At 41.3% G+C, this 21,733-nt stretch overlaps 1 protein-coding gene across 7 annotated transcripts in view; it reads right to left on the bottom strand.

The window, feature by feature from the left end:
• The window catches only part of FHIP1A (FHF complex subunit HOOK interacting protein 1A), a 200,286-nt gene that overhangs the window by 73,232 nt on the left and 105,321 nt on the right, over positions 1–21,733 (bottom strand). For 5 of the 7 annotated variants that reach the window (XR_008390250.1, XM_053658217.1, XM_053658218.1 and 2 more), the window contains one exon: positions 9,251–9,482. Coding sequence is in view for 4 of the 7 variants with exons in the window: in XM_053658217.1 (XP_053514192.1) it covers positions 9,251–9,355 (105 nt within the window). In the remaining 3 variants the exon portion in view is untranslated. Of the gene's footprint in view, positions 1–9,245; positions 9,483–21,733 lie in introns of those variants that run through there. The other 2 variants (XM_053658221.1, XM_053658223.1) reach the window with 2 other exon arrangements.

Below are 21,733 nucleotides of genomic sequence, written 5' to 3'. Positions count from 1 at the left end.
CAGTACCCTCCTGCCCCAGTTCTACAACGTGCTGTTACGTGTTCTGTATTTAGGTTACAGAACTTTTGCAAGTCACTGGGGAAGCTGGCAAAGGTACTGTGCTCCGTCAGCGAGAATGAACGCAAGATAGGAGTGTGCTTCTCAGGGCGAGGTCTAAGTTTTCTCCCTGTCTTCTGACAAAGGAACTTGTATAGCCTAGGCAAGTTATATCCTTTTAGAGTGAACAGAAAGCACAGAATCTGTAATCTCTATCGGCTTCCATCCAAAAATTAATAATACGTTTGCCCTGGCTGGTGTAGCTCAGTGGATTGAGCGCAAGCTTGCGAACCAAAGGATCGCAGTTTGATTCCCAGTCCGGGCACATGCCTGGGTTGCAGGCCAGTTCCCAGCAGGGGATGCACAAGAGGCAACCATACACTGATATTTCTCTCCCTCTCCCCTTCCCTTCTCCCTCTAAAGGTAAGTAAATAAAATATTTTTAAAAATCACCTATAAAAAATTAGTAATACTGTCACAAAGAGGAAAAATCACCCCAACACTCCTGAACTGACATTTCCAATAAGGCCTTCAGTTTGAAGCTGCCCAGGAGGTACCCGGCTCCATGACCGTGACCCCACTGTGCCCACTGGACATGCCCTCTCTTTCTGACTCCAGAGTGCCCCCGCCCATCCCAAGAAGCCATCTGCAATTCCCCAAGGGCCTGATAACCTCAGTGGCATTTCTGCTGGGACCTAACTGTCCCCCTTTCCCTTTGCTCTGGCCTGGGTGACACTGCACAGAGATCGCACTACCACACTTGTCCAAAAGGGGGCTCCACCTCAACACAGCATGTTCTCCAGCCCCAAAGCCCAAACTTGAATGTGGATTTGCTCCACATTCTGAAGAACAAATTAACTATGCATTGTATCAGTTCTATAATGCCGGCGTCCACATACTAAGTTTCCTTAGGAGAGCTATCTGCACAGGTAGACCCTGAGGTGGAAATGTAATTAAACTTCTCACATGTGCTCATGCTGTCTGAACTGTCTAAAATTGGGACTGTTCATTATGTATCAATGGTGGCAGAGCAAATTAGCTCAATCTTCCTGGAAAGCAATCTGGCAATTTGTACAGAAGCCACAAAAAAATTGCCCCTGACCTTTGGCTTGTTAATCTCACCTTGGGGAAAAGGCCTAAAGGAAAAAACCCAAAAATGATTTGTTAAAAAATGTTTGCACCAGTGATATTTTTAATGATGAAAAAATATCACTGACCCAAATGGCTAAAAATAAAAGAATTATAATTAAAATGTTATATCACCACACAATAAACCTATCCAAAAAAACCACTAAATGCATTATATAATTACCTACAAATGTATACATGAAACAATTTAAGTTAAAAATTAAATATTTTATGAAGATGTATGATTAGAAGTGTCAGATTAATTACCTCTTCTTTCCTGTAAATTTATCTAATTTCATAATATAAAAATAAAAGTAGATAAGGTACCGAATAATTTTATACTAATGTCTTTTAAAAGGACCAAAACACTGAGTTAACAATTAATAACTAGAAATCTCATCCTCAGAATTCCTAAGTAATATAAATTTATGTATATGTATTTATACTATATTCATGCATGTAAATATTATATATCTAAATGTGTATGTGTAATACACACCAAAACTATATACATGATCACAAGTTACATTTTTCTCATGAATTAATCTTCATTTATATTATTTATTCCAATGTGTTTCTTTGCAGACAGATCTATTTTTTTCTTTTTGCTATGAAAAACCTTAAAAAGAGAGCTGAGACTTTTATACAGAATGTAAACTGTTTAGCAGCTTTTTTAAGTCCAATCACCTTTAAAAATTTTTTTTTGTTATTCTATTAGTTATTCCAATCCCCCCCCCTTGCTCTTCCCTGCCCCGCCTCTCTCCCACCCCACCCCCACTCCCACAGTCAGTCCCCCACTGTTGTCCATGTCCATGGGTCATTCACACAGGTTCTTTGACTAGTCCCTTCCCCTTCTTTCCACCAATATCCTCCTCACCCCTCCCCTCTGGTCACTGTAAGTCAAAGCATCTTTATAGTAGCTCCTCCACACTGCCTTTTGGGTTAATGAGCAGGGAAACATGAGAACAGAGCTATAAAAACCCATGACAATATAAGGTTTGCTGATCCTTCTGGAAAGGAACAGACCCACTGAAAGCCCTTTCTTCACTCCCAGCCCTGGCTGGGGTGGCTTTACTGCCTGGAATTCTGATGGGTGTATTGCAACACAGCCCATGAGTCATGGAAAACACAATGCCCAGCAAAGTGCTGATTACACCCGTGTTGCCACATGTCCTTCACCCCTTTCCTTAGGTGTCAGGACCCTCCCAGGCCACCTCCCTTTCCTTTCCAGGCAGTCACGCCCATGATGTGCTTTTACTAGTGGGCCCTGCACGCCCACACTCTGGGCCTGGTTCCTATTCTGACTGGGAATGCCTTCCAAGCTCCTTGGCTAGAGCATGACTTGCACTGAAGTGCCCAAGAACTTCTGCTTTCATCTCCCAAGTTTGCTGCCCAGATGGTGCCATAGCTCTTTCCATTTCTGTAGACTGATCCCCGATGTGATCTGGACTTTTCCTTCCTTGTTCCTTTAGTGCCCACCAAACCCCACTATTCCTGTGTCCCTGATTTTTGCTTGCTGCCTAGTTTTGCCTGTTGATCAACTCTGACCTTCCCATCCTATGGATCCACACTCCCATATGCTCACAGCAGCATCCCCAGGCCTTGTCCACTCTTGGATTATATGCTCTCTCTCCTACTCTCAATCTTGCCTCAGCTTTCCCAGCCCTGGCTTCTTCTTAGCCACGTACACTTTCAGTCTTGGGGATTCAGTTCAGGGGGGAAAAGGCACAGTTAAGGGGGCTGAAAGGATCCAAGAAGGGAAGGGAGTAAAAGCATACAAAATACACTTTGCAAGTGTTTCCTTTACTAACCACATTCACTTCATTAGGCTGCAAACTAATCAACCCCTGATAAAGCCTGCAGTCATTAAGTGAGGAAAACAGCTGAGATCAGAAATTATACTGTAAATGTTTGGCTGATCACAGCTGGATGTTTGTTGATCTACAGTCTTTAACAGATTCTGTGTGTGTGAATCATGAGCCCAGATCACAGATAGATCCACATGTAAGTTATTACAACTCTAAAAAGAAACAAATAAACAAAAAAGCAACAGTGTGAACGAAGGTATACAAATTATCATCTAACCTCCTTTGACCTTATGTATGAGGATTATTGGGACTAATTAGATGAACCAATAGCACGTTTCTTTCACTAAGGAACATCAGCTACTCCTGTCCTTTAGCTGTAATAATGGCTTCATCAGTCAATAAAAATGGGTCTGAATTTCAAATACAAATTTGAAAGAGAAAGCTCAAACACTTTTCAGAATGAAAGATCTACATAAACCACATAATCACTCCTCAAGCTAACAAATGATTATTCTTCATGATAAACACAAATGTTTCTTTCCCAGGAGATTAGCTTTGACTCCATATTAGCACTGTTCTATGATATACACATATATATACACACATATATACATATATATATGAACAATCACACACACATACACACATATATACATCAATAGATAATTATTTATGTTACTTTGGTTAGAGCCTAGTTATTTCAAGAAAGTCACATGAGTACAACCCATAGTTCCAAATCCTCTGGAATGCTAAAGTGGGGTTGTGGAAAAAAACAAGTTACTAAGCAACATTTTCCATCACTCAGAAGAGAGGCAAGATTTAACCATCTTAAGCCAAATTCCACTTAATGTACCAAATAACTACAACAAAAGTAAGTTCCCACCCAGGCCTTGTTCACTACTTAACAGCTACGTCTTTCAGTACGGGGTATTCCTCAAACACCTATTCCCATGGAAGACCCTTACTAAGTCATGTCTTTTTGTAATATGATAACAAAAACATGTAATCTTGCACAGGGTGGCTAATGTCAGCTCCAGTCCTGAACTCCAGAGACTTGTTCAAACCTGGGATAAACCAGGATCAAGCAGAGGCTACCTCCTTGAGACCAAAGACAGTCTAGTAACTACTACAATACAGAAACATGGTAGGAACATCAGCCAGTAAAACTAACCATAAACTAATGCTAAGTTAGTTGTGTATTTTTCAATTTAGGTAGTAGGGAAAGGGCTTCAGCCTACTGATCCATGTAAAGACACCCCAGAGAACACCGTGACTTCACCTGCAGGGAAGGCAGACATCACCAAGCACACAGTGGACGGTGCTGACATGTCAACGTGCTCAACCTCCGCAGAGTCTAACGGAAGCGCAAGCTGACGCCTGGACCCTCTGAAGAAGTACAGCTGTTGCTCTGCGGTACTTCCTACTGGCAAGTTTAGAGCTACTTGAAAAGCTAAAAAAGATACAGATTCTTTAAATGTTAGCAAACATCACTCTACTAAGATATGATGATTAATCATCTCTAATACTTCTCAACTTTTCATCTCTCAAAGGCTTGACTTAATTTCTCTCTGTCACTGACTCTGTGGCAAGGTACAAATTAAAAGAATGAAGAAGAACAGAACAGGAGACTGCGCGTCACGGGGAACACACGGACATGCACGTCCCAAAGCCGGTAAGTTCTCCACGCTGTTTTTAGTAGAGTCAGGCTACTCAAAGCTGTATACACAAGACACTGTACTTAAAACACATTATCTGTTCTTCATTCCAGTATTGCAGGAACACGTTTGACTTAATTAACTGATCTAGATGATTGTTTTGTATATTCCCCTGACCACTTCCAAGAGGAAAAAGGCTGATAAACATATTAGCTTTTCTCATCTGTCACCATTACTCTATTTGAGCTCTGTTTTCTTAGCTTAAAAAATTGTGTAACAGCTTATTTTTGCAGATAAAGGATGGTAAGGAGAAGGTTGGGCTATTACCTAACTAGGAAGACAAAGAAATATGCTTTTCTGCTTGATTTCTTTATAACCCATCATCCCAGTTCTCCCACCTCTAAGAGCAGACACCTTTTAAGTATGTAACTAATACTGATTCAATGCTTGAAAGGAGTCAGAGAATGAGTACAGCAAAGTCAGGAGGCTTCACAAAGTACAGCTGTGCCATTAAGAATAACTAGTGGGTGGGGGTGGGGTGTTGATTCACATGGCAATACAGTTGAATAGTTTATTATCTAGTGGACCAATGCTTCTTACTTCTTGCTCTTTCTTCCATTCAGAAGCAAAGAAGCAAAGGCAAGATGTTAAAAAAAGTGTCAACCAGACTACAAACTGTTCTTATAGGCTACTATAAAAATTAAACACACACTCACACACACTCCTCCAGATCACTGATTATTAAACACAAGTCCAAAGATCTTACTGGTAGCAAACAATGTTTTAATATTAGTGTATGTTCAAAGTTGTTTTCTAAGTGGCCTAGCTCTTCTAAAATTGTATTTCATTCTGTCTGTCTTTCAGTTCAACAGCTACTGAAATCTACACTACGCCTACAATAGTCTTGTACTGAAGATGTAGGTTAAACTACAAATGGTCTCTGCTCTTGAGGTGCTTCTACAGTGAAAGACGCTCCGGAGGGAGGCTGTTAGAGTGCGGAGTGGAGCATAAAGGAGGGCGGGGAAGGCTCCCTGGAGGAAACGATGCCCCAGATGAGTCCTAGGGAAGGAGAGGCATTAACTAGGTGGACGGATAGTCCAGGCAGAAAGAAGAGGAAGTGCCCAAGGCAGAGGGGCATGACACAGCACGGTGCCACTGCCCAGGAGTGGGGGTGGCTGAGAACTCCAAGTCCTTTTGCATTTCCACAGACTAAGTAAGAGATGAGAAGTGAAAGAGGCCAGGACGTAAAGAACCCCATGTGCCATCTGGCCTGCAGCCAGGATGCCACTGGAATGTCCAACTGACGGAATGATCCAGACAGATCTGGGTTTTACATTCCTTGCTCTGTCAGCTCATGATGCAAGATGGCATCTCAGGTGAGAGGTAGTGCAAGCTAGAGGCCACTTCCCACAGCCTGGATGCTCCAGAGTCACTATCCGAATGCAGCTATTCCTGAATGTCCTCTGTGGAACAGATCTGGGGATGTCGTGAGATCCCTAAACCCAGGGAACAGTCTGGAAACTCAAGTGCATCACTGGGCCATTCAAGGACTCTTCCCTGGAGAGCCCCCTGAATCACAGCCTGCCTTGGGTGAGATGGTTGGTTATGTAACTAGTTGTCCCTGACACAATGCAAGTTGTAGGTGGACAAGCAGATACTACCCGCCCCCACCAAAGCGTGCTTTGCAATGCAAGATCTTGAAAAGAAGCTACTAGGAAACAGTAGAACAGACCCTGTCAAATATATGCTAATTATGCTGAATTTGTACTGCAGTGTACTAACAAACAGAAGCGCTCTAGATGAAAAGTGTTGCATTTGCCAGCTGATGGATCGCTCCTGTAAATAACATGAGAGCCATATTCTTACCAGCCTCACCGGTTTTCCGGGGGTTGCCTGAGGGGAGCCCAGGGGCTGCAGCCACACTAGTCAGAGAACTTTTTGTCAGATGAGCTCATCTCCAGGCCCCTGCAGCTGCTCTTCATCCACCCCTGCCTGAAGGACTCCGAAAACTGCTAATGTGCGAAACTCCAAAACAGTGAATAAATAGCATCTATTCCCGTCTCATTTCTTACCTCACACTCAGTCCCACATCTCTTCCTTGCTTCAACTGCCTCACTTTTTTTTTTACCATCCAAAAAATGCCAACGCTGAGCATTTGTTTCTAACCTCCCTTCTCTAAAATGCCCTTTACGTTTCTGTCATCAGTGCCTCCCTTTCCCTCAGTCAGCCAGCAAAATCTAAGTGCCTCCATTCCCCAGGTCATTTCCACCCATAATAGTCCTTTCCCCTGATTTAACGCCTGCGATCATTAGTATTCATTTTATCGTCAGGTATCCCACGCTGGCATCCAAATTGACTCCTACATTCTTTAAAGGCCCAGAGCAAGGCTTACACATTCCTGTGGCCCATCTGTGAGGCCCACAGAAACATATCTGAGGTGTGGACTCAGTAAATCTGAACAATAACCACACTGATAGCCACGTGGATTTCTTCAACCAGTAAAGGTAACAGAATGGCCCTCAGGAGCCTTTGGAGTACACAGAAACTGAGGACATTTTTCAGGTTGGTTAAAAAAGGAAAAGCCAAGGCTAAAAAGGTAAGAAACTTAACCAAAGCTAAATAAATGGCTGAAACAACAAGACCAAGAGTGTCCCCACTTTACAAGTGTTTACTCACTAAATACCATTCTCTCTGACAAAGTTCTCCTTACCCTCAACTCAGTATTTTCCTGCCCCCACACAGAGGGTGCTGTGGTTCAGATAACCAAAGTGTCTGCCAATGCTGAAGTCACTCGTGCTGGATACGGAAATGGATAATATCCTGGAGGCAATATTTACCCCTTCACCACCGATGTGGGAGACTTTACACCATCCTGAATTAAGACATCCTAAAAGCACTCCAACAGCTTTGGAGAAAGCTTGCCCAGGACAGTATGTGAAAGGGCAAATGATTCATCTGCATGAAATCGAGAGGTTGGTGATAAACCAGGCCTTTGAAAAGGGGTACAGAATACTAAACAAATCACATCAGAGATACCCCAGCAGGAATGATTACAGTCAAAGGTTTTCCACACAAACAAACAAAATGGAGCCCAGAGCAAAGAATACACATTAGAATGATAGACTTCTTCAGCCCAATGCAATGACTGTGGCTGGAACAGTCCTCAGTATAAAACGTCTGACTGTGCACACTTAGAAGTTAAAGAAAATGAGGACAAATAATTAAATTAATAAAATACATGCACGCTAATACATGGATCTATTATGTACATTATAAACACGAACACTGAAAAATAAAGATAGAAATAGGCCCTCTGAAATATTCTTTCCACATGTAATAGCCTGTTGGACACATCCCTGGGCTGTTATCACTCTACATAGAGCTAGCACTTTAAAGTCCTTATAAAACGACAGAGCCAAAGATAATTAATTACTCTGCTACCTGAAAAACTCCTGAATTATTTTCTCCCCTTTGCTGAAGCAGATGTGCTCTTGACATCTAGAGAAAACCCGTTAAGATTCTAGGGGTAAAAAGTCAGAGAATTGGAAATGCATAAAAATTTTTGGAAGCTTTACACTGGTCACTGACAAGAGGCTACACAGTGTAAATGACCCGGAAGCAGAACTGATTTTGTTTTTGATCTAAACTGTGTCTCCTATAATTGCTGTGATTTACAGGCTCAGTGCTTTGACCCACGTGCTGTTTCCAGCCACAAGAAGAAACTGGGTAGTCATTAAAAAACTGTCACATAAATAGCCACTTACCAGCTCACCTGGGAGTGTAATGTTGGACAGGTACTGAAGAATGCCAGTTTTACTTATTTTACTACTCATAAACTCCCTGAGTGAAGGGGTGAGCTGGTAAATTTTCTGAACATTCAACCCTTCATTCTCTGTACAAGCAGACCAGAAAAGAGTCACAAAGAAGTCAAAATGAATAATCAAAAAAACTTCTAAATACCCAGTTTTGTGATGACTTCAGATACCACCTGGCACCTGCTTTCCTTGAATTACACCAGCCCAGCAGCCTGGAAAACAGTAGGCTACAGAGGTCAAGGGTCCTCAGAGGCTACAAGGGTCCGAGATCCAAGTACATGCTTGAAAACTCACTAGTTCTACAATCTCAGGCAAGTTACTCAACCTCCCATTCCTTCATCTGTAACACGAGGCTGCTAATATTGACTGCCTCGTGGGTTTGCGGAAAAGATTAAATGAAGTTTGGCATTTGAAGTAATCAGCACAGCACTTGGTAAATAGCCAATAACTGTGTGCTTTAGTATCTTTAGAGTGTGAACGATCCGGATAAAACTCAGCAGGGAGGAAAGGGGGGCACACGTGGCCAAGTATATTGAAAGTGATGTCAAATTCACTGGAAGGCCAACTGCTGTTCTTCTAAAAACGTCTGAGGAACATACGTGTTCCCCAATTGCTTTTGTGAAAATCGTGGTTTTTAACCAGATACCTTTTCTAGGAAAGCAAGAAGAGAGTTGCTTTTCTTCCTATCTGAAGGGGTTTTCCTCCCTCTGTTTCTGGAAGCCCGGTTACCTGCCACAGAGGTAGGAGACCCTGGTTCAGTGCGATGGCGGCCTCTAGGCCAGCAGAGGAGGAGGAACTCATACCTTACCTGCGCCCAGTGGTTCTTAAATACAATCATGCATGTTTCCGGGTCGACACCCTGCAGGCTCACAGCCTGTTGGAGTTTGCTTTCAGTTGCAACCGATGACATCATAAAACTTCATAAATCAATGCTTTTAAGTCATATTTAATTTTCACGAAAATTTTGTAAGCAGTCACTAACTTTCAAGTATCACATTAGAAATGTAACTTCTTCGCACTTCATCGTCACCTTCCAAAACCTGTAATGACAACAAAAAACACATCTCATTATGTTCGCATATTGAATAGGAGGCTGACTGCTATATTTAACTCAAGGCACAGACATTTTCAAAATCCAACATGCAACAAAATAAATGCAAAATAGACATTTCTACTCAATCTAAAGGCTTCCCTATTTTCTCTGACCTTGCTACTAAAAACATAAACAAATAATGCTACCAAAGCTACATGCATAAATTAAGCAAATAAGGTTTATTCTCTCCACTACCACCAACCACAACCCCCTAGGTTATAATTCTAAATCACTCAAATCTAGTTTCTATAATCAAGCAAGAAACTACGATGCCAATGTCTGTGGAGCTTAAAAATATCCAGAAACAGGATAATCATTAGTTAATGGTGACAGAAATAAAAGACTTGATGAAACTTGGGGTCATTATAAAACAACACCCAGACTCCTGGGTCCAATATTATTGAGGTTTTTTGTTTTTTTTTTTTTTTATTCAAAGGCTGTCACAATGGAACTGAAAGCATTCTCAGTCATGGTGTGGATACAAACTGAGAAAAGGTTTCTAGATTTTCTAAAAATAATAGAATTCCAAGTAACCCTCACAAATCAGAAACAGAAATGATCCATCAAAAACAAGATAGTGCACACTTACAAATGAAAAATGAACTATGTGGATAAAACATGAAGAAAGCCGGACTACAAAAGACTCCCAGCAGGGAGAAAAAATACAGAGGTCACGCAGTGAACGGTGGATATGATCCAGCCACACGGTGCTCACTCTTGACAAGAGAACTAGGAGGCTGCAGTTATCTTACCATTAACGCACTGGGCACCATTCAAAATACAATTTTATTAGGGCACACTCTGGAGAGAAATCAGAGCAAAGTAATTACACTGTAATTATCAAAGCCCTGGAAAACAAAATCCATGATAAAAATTCCAGCCTTGCAGCACCAAAAGAAAAGCAAAAATGACTATTTTCAACGGATGGATATGAAGGGCACTACAAGGAGAATGCTGGTAAAGAACTAAACAATAAAGTGTAAGAAAGAAAGCTCAAGGTGATGACTCAGGTTCTACTTAAGGGTCAAGTTCTCTGCCAGGAGTGGAACTAGACAATGGAAAATAGTTTGGGAACTTTCCAAACAAGTGCTTCTGCTGGGGGGAAGGGGGGAGGCCAGCCATTTACCATGAAAGGGTCTTTAAAAAATGTTAGGACATATGGACAGAAAACTTGCAAGAATTAATTATTCCAAAGAACGAAACATTTTTAAGGAGACTGAAAGGGGACTAAAGTATATAAAAAGCAGAAGGCCTGTTAGGAGGACAACTCACACATGACGTGCCCGAAGGACACAGCTGTATCTTCCGTGACTGCATTTTACTATTTAAACTGGTAAATTCCCCAGTGTATAATTTCTAGTAACACAAAGTTGTTGTTTTCAACTGCCTTGTTGCCCTAAAAATAATACTTCTGTGACAAATGTCCAGGTGATGGACATCTTTCATTCAGATGATGTAATGATATGAACAAGGAAAATCAGAATGTTTTGGTTTAGTCCTGGCCGGTGTGGATTAGTTGGTTGGGCATCATCCTGCAAGCCAAAAGATTGTGCGTTTGATCCCTGGTCTGGGCACATACAGAAGGCAGCCAGTCGATGTTTCTTTCCCTCTCATTCTTCCTCCCTTCTACCCTCTCTAAAGAAATAAATAAATATTTTTTAAAAAAGAGTATTTTGGTTTACCCTAGAGGTTGAAAAAGTAGAACACTCCTAGATTCCTTCAAGCTCCAAGATTCTCAGATTCTTCTTTAAAGCTTTACAGGAACACACGGCCTGCCAACCACCTGTACATCAAAATAGACACCCGCGCTCTGAGATCCTCAAAGTTAGTTCTCAAAGGGACTTTTCATGCAGCCTGTTGGGCAGGGAGACTGCTTTACAGACAAGATACATTTCTTAGCTTAAGCCATGAATTTACTAGTTGATTTTGATGGAAATAGAATGTAAGTCTCTTGATTCCCAGTCCAGTGTTCTTTCTAGAAAACTATACTCTCCTTTCTCCTGGCTGGAATCCTTGACTGTATTCCCGGAATGTCTCTGAACCGTCTCTGAGAAAAGTGCATCGCACTCGGCTGATACTTATCCGATCAGACGTTCGAGGCAGATGCCTGAAGAATCTAAATGTGTCATGAGTACAGAAACCACCATAACCTGGAGAAAATCTGGTGGAGAAAGGAGGTGTGTCAGGCAAGTCAGGCAGGCCACATCGGAGAACAGAACACTATGCCAGAAGATCCTAGAAATGCGAATACAACCTAGCTCACACAGAGACCAGAGAGCTGAATAGTTCCACTGTTCCTCTTATTCCCAAGTTAGGGTGTTAAAGCACAGGCATGTCCCCAGGGCCACATAAACCTGAAAGGAAGAGACAGCCCACGTTTATGAGGGAGTCGAAGGATGCATTTCCTTAAGTACCAGGACTTCCATTATCTTTCTGCCTGTTAGTAAGCTTTACTTTTTCCTTTTCTGGCTTTTTTCAATTCCAAATTTTTTCTTTAACTCTCAGATCACAGCTACCAGTCCCAAGTGAAGAACAGAGAAAGACAAAACTAAGCAAAAAGCTGTGAGTGAGTGAGTGAACGACGCCACAGTCACCAGGACGTGTGCTGTGTCAGGAGAATGGCATTACTGGACACGTCCCCTCTGCTGTCCTGCTCCCTCTTCAGCCTCAGGCATCTGAAGCTGGGAATGTTGGCCGTTCTCGGCCCATATTCAGCCTGCCCTTCCCGTAAACACACACAAGCACTTCGACTCCAATTTCAGGCCCAAGAGAGAGAGCTCTATAAGCCACCCGGGCCCTAACAAGTAATTTTTCTTCTTTCTTCAAACAAACAAACCACCAACACCAAAAGATACCCAAAGGGCTGTTTTTCCAACAGTGATTGCATGTGGTTTTGTGGTGTGGTTGTTGAATTTTCCGGCATGGGAGTGGGGGCTGCAAGGGGGGAGTTATCAAAATAGATATGTAATAGCCTACTATATCAGCACAAATTCTATACTGAAAAGACAGAACTGCCTGCATTATTTACAAAGAGAACTGACTATATTATTTACAAAGATATTATTGGTAGTCAATTTATACAGGACACTATTATACATAAAAACATTTTCCATCAATTAGGAAAGAAAAATTCTATTGTTGGAGACAGTGATAACTGGTGTAAAAAGTGCGTGAACTTCTATTTGCCCTTTTTGGCAAGTGTGTGATAGCTCTCATTTCACTGTGAGAAAAGCATAAGCATATGCTCCGCGTCGCCGAACTATAAAATACACCAGATGGTCGTAAAAGCCGAGCTTCTCATCACCCAGATCACACCCCTTCCCAGTGTAAAGCTTCCTTTGACCTCACTCCCAAATAAACAAATATCTAATTTTAGTCTCTTTCAAACACTACAATACTTAAAGTATTAGCCTTAAATGTGTCAAAAATACATTTTTTCTTGAATGACTGTATTTTAATGTACTATCTCTCTTTCACTGTCAGACTGAACTTACAATGTAAACATTTTGGCATTTAATTCTATATTATCTCACACCATCTTTCAATTAGTTTATCTGTTTCAATGTAATATCCTCCAAGAACAAATTATCAAATGTTCCTTAAGGGACAGAATTGCACGGCCGCCTTAAGGGGAGACAAAGCAAAGAGAACATGTTTGTTGAGGAAAAAGTTTGTTGAGGACTGCAGGCCTAATGGGAAGGCAGCAGTAACATGGGAGTTTGAAGCTTTTTTTAAAATAAGGATTTGATGGTGTTCCAAGGGAAGAAATGTGAAGTGCAGCACACAGGTGGAGCGGGCTGAGAGGAATGGGAAGCGGGGCCGAGACTTTTTCCACAGTGAGTGAGCAAATGGGACGGCTTGACCTTGACGGGAAGACATGGCGGGCTCCCTTTCCACCTTTCCTTCTTCTTCCACCTGAGATTTCTCTGGTTGGCCTGTGGAAATGGTTACAGAGTGCAGGTGGATTTAAAGTGCAGGACAAAGCAGAAAGGCTAAGAGTTTTTAGCCTGGTTTTCCAACTATGGAAGTCAGAAAAGTCTCTTCTCTTAGAGACTTGAGCTTTGAATGGGAAAAAAACGCTCCAGGACTCTGGTTCCTGAAGTTAAAAATGCGGCTCTCAGTTTGGGACGTCACCTAGGTGAGTAGTTAGGATTAAATGATTATGTCTTAGGTCTCTCTCAGCTCAAAAGTCATTATTTTATGTACTTTATTATAACTGCGATACTAATCACCTCTTCCTAAGAGGTGATTAGATAAATCATTAAAGAAGTATGTTGACCATTGTAGAAAAATCTTTGTAAAAATTCTAGTTGTAAATGGAATTCTATCTGTTGCTCTTTGTTTTCTATTGAAGCATATTTTACTTAAGGAACCCAAAGCACAGGAATCAACCATCTCAAACATACAAACAAACAAACAAACCAAATTCATGGCTGGTCAATTTGCTTCTTGAACAACTGCCAGTTTGAAATCTCATTGTTATAGAATGCACTCTGTAATGCCCCAAATTGGCTGCTACTAAACACATAAAAAGTCTATTACTGTAAAAGTGCTTATCATGAAAAATGGCATCTAAGGGTGAAGACGCTTCAAATATTGGGAATTCCTGAAAGAGGGGGACCTTGTGCCCTCAATTATAAGTAATAGCAGTGAGGGGAATTCATTCTGGGTCAAACTACCTCAGACAACCTCGACTTAGAGCCCAATAAGATCCTATTAAACCTCAATCCTCCTTGTGCTCAAATCCTCCGGCCCAGTTTCCTTTTCTTCCTGGCTGCCATATCACATGGCAACGCTGGGCCGTGGAAAAGAAAGCCAGCACCTGACTCTCCTGGACCTTGTCCCAGTCCTCCCTCAGTTGCCTTAGAGTTTGACTCTGGCTCCTTCATTGTTCGCTGTCCATCATTTCAGTGAAGCAGAATCTGGTTTTGCTCCACCAAGTTTGTAGGTCACCAGGTCATTCACGGAAAAATTCTCAAGAAGTTCAAGTGCACAGAAAAAAGTCTCTTAATATGTATATCCCAAATGGTTGCAGGCTTTGATAAATGCACACTTCAAAATAGTAACAAGATTTAGGAAAACCATTAATGCCCTGAAATAATTCCGCCACGTTTCACATCTTAATTTCGCTCGAACAAGCTGCCAACTAGGTCAGACCCAAGTGCCGTGCAACTGACTGATAAACAGAACAAGTGGGGGAGAAAAATTAAAATATTCAAATTCATATCTGAAATTTGTTTGGGGACTTAATTTTTAATGCTATTTAAGAAAGTAAGTCCCTGCTAGCCAGGCTTTGGGATGTAAACATTATAGCTTTTCAAAGTTATATAAGTGTTGAATCATCAACCCATTAGTGACTAAACAGAAAAGTTTCTTGTACATGTGGAGAGATTCATCGAAATGTGAACTCTGGGTCATCCTTGGGGAAAGTCTACCCCCAACAGTCCAATCAATCAATATAATCTTAGTAACATGACCACCATGGCTTGGCCATTTCCTCTGGAAAAGTAGGCACCTTTGGGAAGTCATGCTGTTTACTCTGATGCCTGTCTCTGCCTGCACCAATCAGAATTAGTCTACTACCAGCAGTCTCCCAAATGCCTCCAGGAGAAAATTTCTAGCTACGTACCTGCAATGCAATTGAGACGATGTGATCACCTTTAGAAATGACCACACAAAAAGTCTCCTTTTTGGAAATGTCCTCCATCCATGCATGGCATCAGACGTACGAAGTACAATAAGTAACAATAAAACTCTACATATATCCCTGAGTCTCATAAATTGTGCATATTTTTCTCAAGAGGTGGCTATAGTTTTTAGCCAGTTCTAAAAAGGCCTGTGAATTGCTCCCTTCAGAAAAGTTTAAAAGCCACTTTTCAGAGCATTCATGGTAAAACTGTGAAGAGTCCCCAAACAGAGGCAAATAGCCAGTTCAAATTCTAAAGGCATTACTGAAGAGATAATTGTGGGACTTCTGTGACTTCGCTGATAACAAAAAGTTCTGTTTCAGCAGCTTGGGGGTGGCGATTCCAGCCTATGAGTAATCACGCCCTTGAATAATAATCAGCTCAGGCCTCAGTGCCTTACAAATTTCATGGCTGGCTGAGCACTTCCACTCCTACCCAAGGTGACTTGTCAGAGGTAAAAAATGATTAGCATTTATTATAATGTAGTAGCAGGCTTAAGAGTCAACAAACTCCTGGTCTCCTAGGACATGGTCCTATGTCGATTAGCACACCTTTCTTTCCCCCCCCAGTCTCTGAAACAGGCCACAAAGACTTAGGTGCCTACTGTGTACTGTAGAAACACAGCAGAAAGGCGGTTAACCACTGGCGCTTGGGCAAACGGACAAAGGCACCCTGCCTGCAGGTGTGGGACCCTCAGACTAGGAAGTTCGAATTTCACGTCTATTTGCTGTCAACAAAAATAATATAAGGCTTCCTTACATGTAAACATTATAATCCTTCTTACAAATGGTACTATGATTTAAAAGACTACATTTTCTCATCCTGGACTAGGTAAAAGATTCTAGAAGTACATAGTAAAAACCTACTGGTTAAAGTAATTTACCACTCACATATATATTATTGTTGTGATCAGTTTGGCATCAAGATAAGACACTGTATGGATAAATATAAAAAGCAAGATCTTCTAAAAGCACCGAAAACTTCCAGGGCGGAGAGAAAATTCCAACTTGAAATCTCTTCCTCTTGAGCAGCAACACTCGGGCCTCAGCAGTGCACAATCGCAGTCCAGACTTCCACACACCAACAGGTGACTCGCAGAAGTAAAAAGGGGCGCATCTCATGCACCCCAGGTGAGGGCGTCAAGTGGTATTCTCCCTACAAAACTAAATTTGATCATCAAACCCACTGCTGGGCATTCACCCAACAAATACACTTCACGTTACAAAACGGCACACGGAAGAACAGTAAGAGTTGACACTTCCTGAGCATTTCTCTGTGCCAGGTCCCAGTTTAAATATGCTACACCATTAACTCTTTCCATCTGTAAGGTATAGTGCCCTCCTTCACAGGTAAGGAAACCGAGGCACAGCGAGGTAGGGGAGCTGGCCTCCTGAAGGTCTCACTGATACCCTGGGGTTGGACCCAGACTCAGTGTCTTAACCACCAGCACCTCTTCAAGTGGAGTGAGGTCCCTTGTAGAGCTGCTTGCATAGAGAACAACGGGAAAATCCTAAATACCCATCAGCAACGGTCTGGTTACATAAATGAGGGCACTCCTATATGAAGGAATACTACGTCACAATTTTTTATGAAAACAAGGACACAGCTCTGAAATGTACTGATATAGAAAGGCTGCCAGGATACGTACGTGCAGAACAGCAAGTACAGTACGCCACCGTCGTGTAGGAGTAGAAAGGAATGTGCTGCTGCTCCGCATGTTTGCGATGCACAGATGATCCCGGTGAAGATACTCAAGAGCACTGAGGTGGCTGCCTCCGCAGAGGGCCACTGGGTGGCCGGGGCTGGGGCGGCGGGGAGACCTGCTTTTGCTGTGCACTCTCTTTCACTCTTTTAGTTTGGTGCCACGAGTTTGTACGACTTAGCAAAAACACTTTTTAATTTAACAAAATAAAAGAAAAAATTCCCAAACAAAAAGAAAGTACTTAAGTCCAGAGTTGAGTGTAGCAATTGCAGTGTACCTGAAGTCTCTCCTTTGTCTTAATATGAAGGAAGTACCTACACAATGATTATAGTCTGATGGGTATGAGGAGGGACATACAGGTATCTTAATATGCTATTTGGATCAATTACAATGATCACAAAATGAAAATATTTGATAGAAAACACAAAGGAAAGGCAATAACACCTCTAGTTACGTGAGTTTTAACTTCCAATAGAATAAATATGAATGAAAATGACATTAGGAAAGTACAAAATATTCAAGAAAATGAGAGCGTTTTTTTTTTTAAGGGTCATGTTTTAATGCTTATTTTAATGTTGTGAAATAACACTTACTGGATTAAATTTATGCCATTTACCTTCAGCTTATGAGGTTCATAGCTCTAGGAATTGGGAAAATTAATTTTCTACCAAAATATTTTTCAGTCTATTCAGGTCTTCTGCCCACTTTTAAATCAGATTGTTGGTTTTCTTTTTTTTTATGTTGAACTGTAGGGGTTCTTTATATATTTTGCATATTAACCTCTTATCCAATATATTACTTGCAAATGTCTCCTCCCATTCAGTTGCTGCCCTTTCATTCTGTCGATGGTTTCCTTCCCTATGCAAAAGCTTCCCAGTTTGATTTAATCCCTGTCTTTATTTTCGCTTGTGTTGCCCTTGCCTGGGAGACATATGCAAAAAGATATTTATTTCTAAGACCAACGTCAGAGAGTTTCCTGACTGTGTTTTCTTCTAGGGGGCTTCGTGGTTTCTTGTCTTACATTTAGTGCTTAATCAATTTTGAGTTTATTTTAACATATGGTGTAAGAAAGTAGTCTAGTTTCATTTTTTGTATGTATCTGGTCCAGTTTTCCCAACACCATTTACTAAAGACACTATCTTTTCCTCATGTATATTCTTGCCTCTTTTGTTGTAGGTCAACTGGCCATATAGGCGTGGGTTTATTTCTGGGCTCTCTATTCAGTTCCATTGATCTATGTGTCTGCCTTTTTGCGCCGGTATCACGCTGGTTTCATTACTGTAGCTTCATCTAGCTCAGTGGTTCTCCAGATGTGGTTGAGGAACCCTGGAGTTCCCCAAGACCCTCTCCAGGGCACCTCGATGATCTCAAGATTTTTTTAGGAATGCTCCAAAAAACACAGTCAAAGTAAATATAGCTCACTAAGAAGAGTTCTGATATCCAAAAGGGCTTCTGGCATTGCAATTTACTGTAGTTATACTTTAGCAGTTTCACTGCTACTCACAATTTTTTAAATTATTTGGTTTTCTTCAATAGGGTTTTTTTTTCTATTTATACAAAGCCTATTCTTTCTAAGTAACATTTGCCCTGAAAGTCAAAAATCATTCTGCACCAGTAGATAAGTTTCTGACTTTGTTTCTAAAACATTGCTCTCATTAACAGCCGATTTCACTGCTCTAGATGCCTCGTTTTGCCACGAATACGATTCTGCGGAATTCCTAAACAGGGCTTGGTAGGAGCCAGGTTACCTCGGAATGAAGCCGTGCTTTACCCCAGTGGGAGATGCACGCATTCTCTCTCGCCCCGCCCCCAACTGCGGGAGACCCACACACAGGCATGCGCACACCGAAGTCCAGCTCTGCCCCCAGTTGTAAATACTAATCATTAGTTGTTGCCTTTTCAGACACTCTACAATAGAAAAGCCAACCGTGATTTGCAATTAACAATGGGTAATGAAGGCTCTAATTTTTGCCTGTGGGTCCAGAAGTTAGGCTTACTGTGATGCCTCTCCCAGAAATAAAACTGAAAGCTGAAATGGCTTATATTAAGCAGTTCCTCTGCCACAGCAAGGCTGGCTTACTGACTGGATGGCTGCCAGCCCCTAAGCAGGCCTGCAGAGAGGCTGTCCTCGTGGGGAGGAAGGCATTAATTTACCCATCAGCTTCCACAAGCAACTGGGTAGATCACGTCTCTCCCACATTCTGCTTCAATTCATCTCCACTTGCCTCCAGAGTGACTGGCACAGACTTGGAATGGTTTCAGGCTATCTAGACTCCTTTAATTAAAATTTTTCTCCCTGAAATTAACATGTGTGTATCAATGTCTTTTGCACAGAGGGGAAAGAAAAGGCAAAAATGAAAAAAGGGGGGGGGATCAAAGACAGTGTTTAAAATTAAGTTTTGTTTTACATAACTTTTGTGTTTGGCACTATTTCTCCCTAGAGGTGGTGCTTCAGGTAGAAAACAATGAACAAGAAAAAGTAGACAAGGGTTCCAATGTTCCCCTCAAAAATATCCTGTACTTTATGCCCTGACTAGTGTGGCTCAGTGGATTGCATGCTGGCCTGAGAACCAAAGGGTAGCTGGTTCAATTCCCAGTCGAGGTACATGCCTGGGTTTCGGGCCAGGTCCCCAGTAGGGGGGTGTGCAAGAGGCAACCACATGTTGATGTTTCTCTCCTGCTCTCCTTCCCTTCCCCTCTAACAATAAATAAATAAATAATCTTTAAAAAAATATCCTGTACTTTAGAGATAATAACTTCTAAAATCAAAGGAGTTATATGAAAAGTAAAGTGGAATTTGGCTAGTTCCTACTCTGGCAAGAATAATTTTACATACTGACACATATGTACATAATACTTCACTTCTATATTCTATGCCCTGAGGAATTACCAAAAATTGATGATCTGGCTCAATATCATTGGAATGGAAATGCAACTTACCTGGAGATTAAAGTCCAATGTTAGTGCTTAAGGCAAGGCATGCAAATACTCAAAAGTTACTACTGACTACCCCTGAGCAAGGCACTTGTTGGAAATCAACATACTTTTTCTCATTAAATTGGAGAAGTAGTTGAGTAGCCAACAAAGCAGTTGGCATTTGGGGGTCACGTGTACAAAAAATACTGTTTACCTTCGAACACAAGAACTACTTTGAGCACAGTGAGATCCTCCACCGTGAGAGGCAGGTAGCAATTGGGGCCGAGCAAGGGAAGAGCAGGGACACACCAACTGTTCCCCAAGAGTAAACCCAAAGGCATCTGAACCTTGAAAAAGTGCCGTTCTCTCTTTCTGTTTTCTTTTCTTGTGTGTGTGTGTGTGTGTGTGTGTGTGTGTGTGTGTGTGGTGTCAAGGACGTAAACCGTGGATGAAGTCACTGCACAGCCCCAGACCTTCCTTCAGAATAGCTACCCTGAAGGAACGGCAACTCACTACACAGCAAGTCTGCACCAAGTCCCACGGAAATTATATTTCATGCTTTCATAGAAAAGAAACCGAATATAGGTAAACCATCCAGGAGACAACAGATTTTCCATTGCATAAACATGCCTCTGTTTCTAAAATATCTCAAATTTACCTGTACAAATATAGCATACAAACATTGCTAATTCGAAATTCAGTGATAAACATCATACTCTGGAGAAGGATTTCTCAAAAATGAAAAAAGGGATGATGACAGAATGGGAAGCAAGCAAATATAAGTATCTGGGTTTCAGACAGACCTGATTGTGGTATTGTGAGTGTCCATCTAATACACAAGTAGGGCAAATTGTGGCCAGAACTCTGGCTCTGCCCGGCAAACTGTTCATTTCTAGGTTCTTTCTGTAAGACAACCAGAGAGAATTTTGAGTTTTAAATCTGACCATATTAGTTCTGAGGGCTTCCAGATGCATGCTTGTTATAATTAAAGTACGTTTTAAAATACAAGTATTTAACTTAACAACAGAGAATCTTTGACTTGTTTGTATATGGTTTATTGAAAAAATAAAATAATTTTCTCCAAAGAGTTGCCACAACCTTTGCTTCCAGTATGTTCTGAAAATTTAAGCCTTCAAGTACGAGAAAGGTAAAGGACTGCTATAAAGCTAGAATTAAATATTTTATATGATTCTATCCCAATAACATCTTTCATCTGACATAATTAGTATTCTATATTTGTTGCCTGCACAAAGCTATCATTACTCATTGATTTGATCAAAATTACTAGTTGACTAGAGCAATTTAGTCTGCCAGCCAGCCTTCAGGGTAATTAGTCAAATCAACGGTATATCGAAATGACTAATATGTTTCTGAATCAAGGATTAGACCAACCACAACACCACGGCAATGCGTAGATTCAGTTCCAAAATCTCAGCTCCTCTTGTTTAACTCTGCAGACTATTTTTCTCATAATTGCATTTACTCTGCACACAGTTGAGAGTTCTTCCTCCCATTCAAGGGACAAAGGGAAGTGACAACAAAAGCCAAAGTACAACATTCGATGAACTCAGATACTCTTGTTTAAAAAAATAGGAGGAAGAGGAGGAGAGTTGTTTCCTTGTTGTGTGGCACGAGTATAGACAAGAAGAAAGAAACAAAAATGGATCCTTCCCAATCAAACCACTGCTCAGTGCTTCCAATCCCATTCAAGGCCACCGTTCTGTTGATTTGATGTGAAACGTGTCTAAATGTTCTGACCCAAGAAAAGTGTGTTTTTTGAAAGAACAAGAAAAGCGACACATTTAAAGGCTGGAGGAAATTTTCTTCCATTTACTTGGGTCACTGAAACATCCATCATACAGAGACACAAACACCTTTCAGAATAAAAGATCA

Source organism: Artibeus jamaicensis, unplaced genomic scaffold (genome assembly GCF_021234435.1).
Source record: "Artibeus jamaicensis isolate MK-2021 breed Jamaican fruit bat unplaced genomic scaffold, CSHL_Jam_final scaffold_537, whole genome shotgun sequence".
NCBI lineage: Eukaryota > Metazoa > Chordata > Mammalia > Chiroptera > Phyllostomidae > Artibeus > Artibeus jamaicensis.
The sequence above is the reverse complement of the archived record's forward strand: the minus strand, read 5'-3'. Positions and strand labels throughout refer to the sequence as shown.